This window comes from Daktulosphaira vitifoliae, unplaced genomic scaffold (genome assembly GCF_025091365.1).
Source record: "Daktulosphaira vitifoliae isolate Bord-2020 unplaced genomic scaffold, ASM2509136v1 Scaffold_1377, whole genome shotgun sequence".
NCBI classification, from domain to species: domain Eukaryota; kingdom Metazoa; phylum Arthropoda; class Insecta; order Hemiptera; family Phylloxeridae; genus Daktulosphaira; species Daktulosphaira vitifoliae.
In genome coordinates this window covers 1-2136 of record NW_026100937.1, presented here as the reverse complement: position 1 = coordinate 2136, position 2136 = coordinate 1, and the positions used below count along the sequence as shown (strand labels likewise).

Genomic DNA, 2136 nt, shown 5'->3' with positions numbered 1-2136 from the left:
GCCAATATCATCGTTATCACAAAACGCGTTATCAGACATAACATCGTTTTAATTTTAAAAAATTATTCAATTTTAGAACTTTCTGTAGAGGCTTATTATTATTTTTGAAATTTTCTACATAAGTGAATTGCAAAAAGTGCACAGCACTACTTGTGCAATGCCGTCTCACATGAATTGCTGTTTTAACAAATGTACCAATTCTAGTAGAAGTACTCAAAATCTCTCGTTTCACAAGTTCCCAACAAATGAAAGTTTGTAAGTACAATTATGAATTTAAGGCCTTTTTGTAAGATTATTTAGTTTTCTAAGTTTCTTAGTTGTTTAAAATGCTTTTCAAATATACTGAAAATAGGTGTAAACAATGGGTTGAATTATGCCAAAATGACAAAGTCATACAGAAATTTAAAAACCACGGTTCTAGCCAGGTTTCTAAAAGCTTTAGAATATGTTCTGAACACTTTAAAAGAGAAGATTACGTTTTGTGGACTACAAAAAAAAAGTAAATTCTATTATTTGAATTATCCAGTACATATAATCGTAACTTAATGTTTTTTAATATTTTGTAGAGTATTGCATAAAGGATCAATTCCATTAGGACACAGTATAAGTCCAAAAACAACACATGCAACTATTGCTACTTGGAGTGAAATGAGTAATTTTTGTTATCCATTAAATTTTTAGAAAAATCTTTTATCAAAATCTTTTAATGCTAATTACAGTTACTGAAGATGGTGAATCAGTTGCTAATAATGCAAGCTGGAGTCCACAAGCTACTCAAAGTTTTGATATAACTGGGCAAGGTAGAATCAATTAATTTTTTAAATGTTTCTAATTATTAATATGATATATATTATTTTAGTACCTGAACAGGGTAAGTAAATGAGACTAGTTGCACTCTAGCTAGAGTATTAAAAATACTCTTCAATTAAGAAGACCAGATAATATTAAATTACTTGTTTAAAAATAAATTAGTGACTCTTGGTGAATGTTAATCTACTAAGTTATAAACATTATACTGTATCTATGATAAATAGTACTGGTGTATTTTTAAATAGAAATTCAATTATCTTAAACACATTTGACTACTGACACATTAGCAGAGAATATATTTAATATTCTTAATTTTATATTTTTTTAGAAATATTATTAATATAAAATGTATTTATAAATATTTTTCATTTGACAAGAAGTAGCTAAAAAGCAATCAGTAATTCTTTAAATTTTCTTATAAATATAAAATTAATTTTTACTTCAAATATTAATATTGTATTATTGTTGATTAAAAAATAATTCCATAAATAGAGTTTTCTATGCCATAACGATGTTATGACTTGAGTGATTTTTATGAACATTAAATTAATAAGTAATTTAAATATTTGATGTAACATTTATTTTGCCTTTATAAATTTCTTCTTAAAAGGAAAGTAAAACAAGGTTATTGAATATTTTTAAATGTGCTTTATACAAAACTTAGTTTTTTATAATGATTAGTATATTATACTAATTTAACAGACACAAATTAAAAGATACAATAGAACATTTATTTTATTTTTAATTTATTTGAATATAATAAAATAAAACAGTAATTTGTTATTAGGAATAATATTTTGTTGAAAAAATAGTGTATAATGTAATTAATTGATCTATTATTACCATTTATGGAATGTTTTAAAATTTTATACTAGTAACTTGAAGTAAATATATAATTTAAAAACGTTTATAAATAATTGTAAGTTATCGACATTTATTTAAAACTATTTAAAGTTATTGATTTTCAAACAAAAAGCATTTCAACTTTTATTTTAATATAATAAAAAAATTGATTGATTTACAAATTAAAATTATTTCTATTAAAAAAATGTATTATTTTATATATTTGATATAAATTTTTAATTTTTAATAATTTCAAAAATTGTTAGGTCAGAGAAAAAAAAATTCATATCAACGTTTTAGGTGCAATTACTAATTATTTGCCTATTAAAATAAACACTTAATTAATGAAATAAAATTTACTACAATAATAAAGCATAATAATCATAATTTTTGTAGTAAAATTGAACAAGTATTAATTGGTTTCTGCTATTTTAAAATAGTGATGCTTTTAATCTATTTTATTTGTAAATATGACTAATTCTT

General features: G+C 22.0%; 1 protein-coding gene across 1 annotated transcript; it reads left to right on the top strand.

Moving 5' to 3' along the window:
* Nucleotides 1-25: 25 nt before the first annotated feature.
* On the top strand, nt 26-1020 carry LOC126909809 (52 kDa repressor of the inhibitor of the protein kinase-like). Its single transcript, XM_050692228.1, has 5 exons — nt 26-255; nt 353-499; nt 567-652; nt 720-800; nt 860-1020. Exons 1-5 carry the CDS (start codon nt 158-160, stop codon nt 877-879), a joined length of 432 nt encoding a protein of 143 aa, XP_050548185.1. The 5' UTR covers nt 26-157; the 3' UTR covers nt 880-1020.
* Nucleotides 1021-2136: the final 1116 nt, after the last annotated feature.

Bases quoted from the DNA above. Each gene is read 5' to 3' on its own strand.
- LOC126909809 (XM_050692228.1), top strand. From the start codon at position 158: ATGCCGTCTCACATGAATTGCTGTTTTAACAAATGTACCAATTCTAGT. The intron at 256-352 runs GTAAGTACAATT...TACTGAAAATAG, and splicing joins TTCCCAACAAATGAAAGTTT to GTGTAAACAATGGGTTGAAT. The intron at 653-719 runs GTAATTTTTGTT...TGCTAATTACAG, and splicing joins TGCTACTTGGAGTGAAATGA to TTACTGAAGATGGTGAATCA.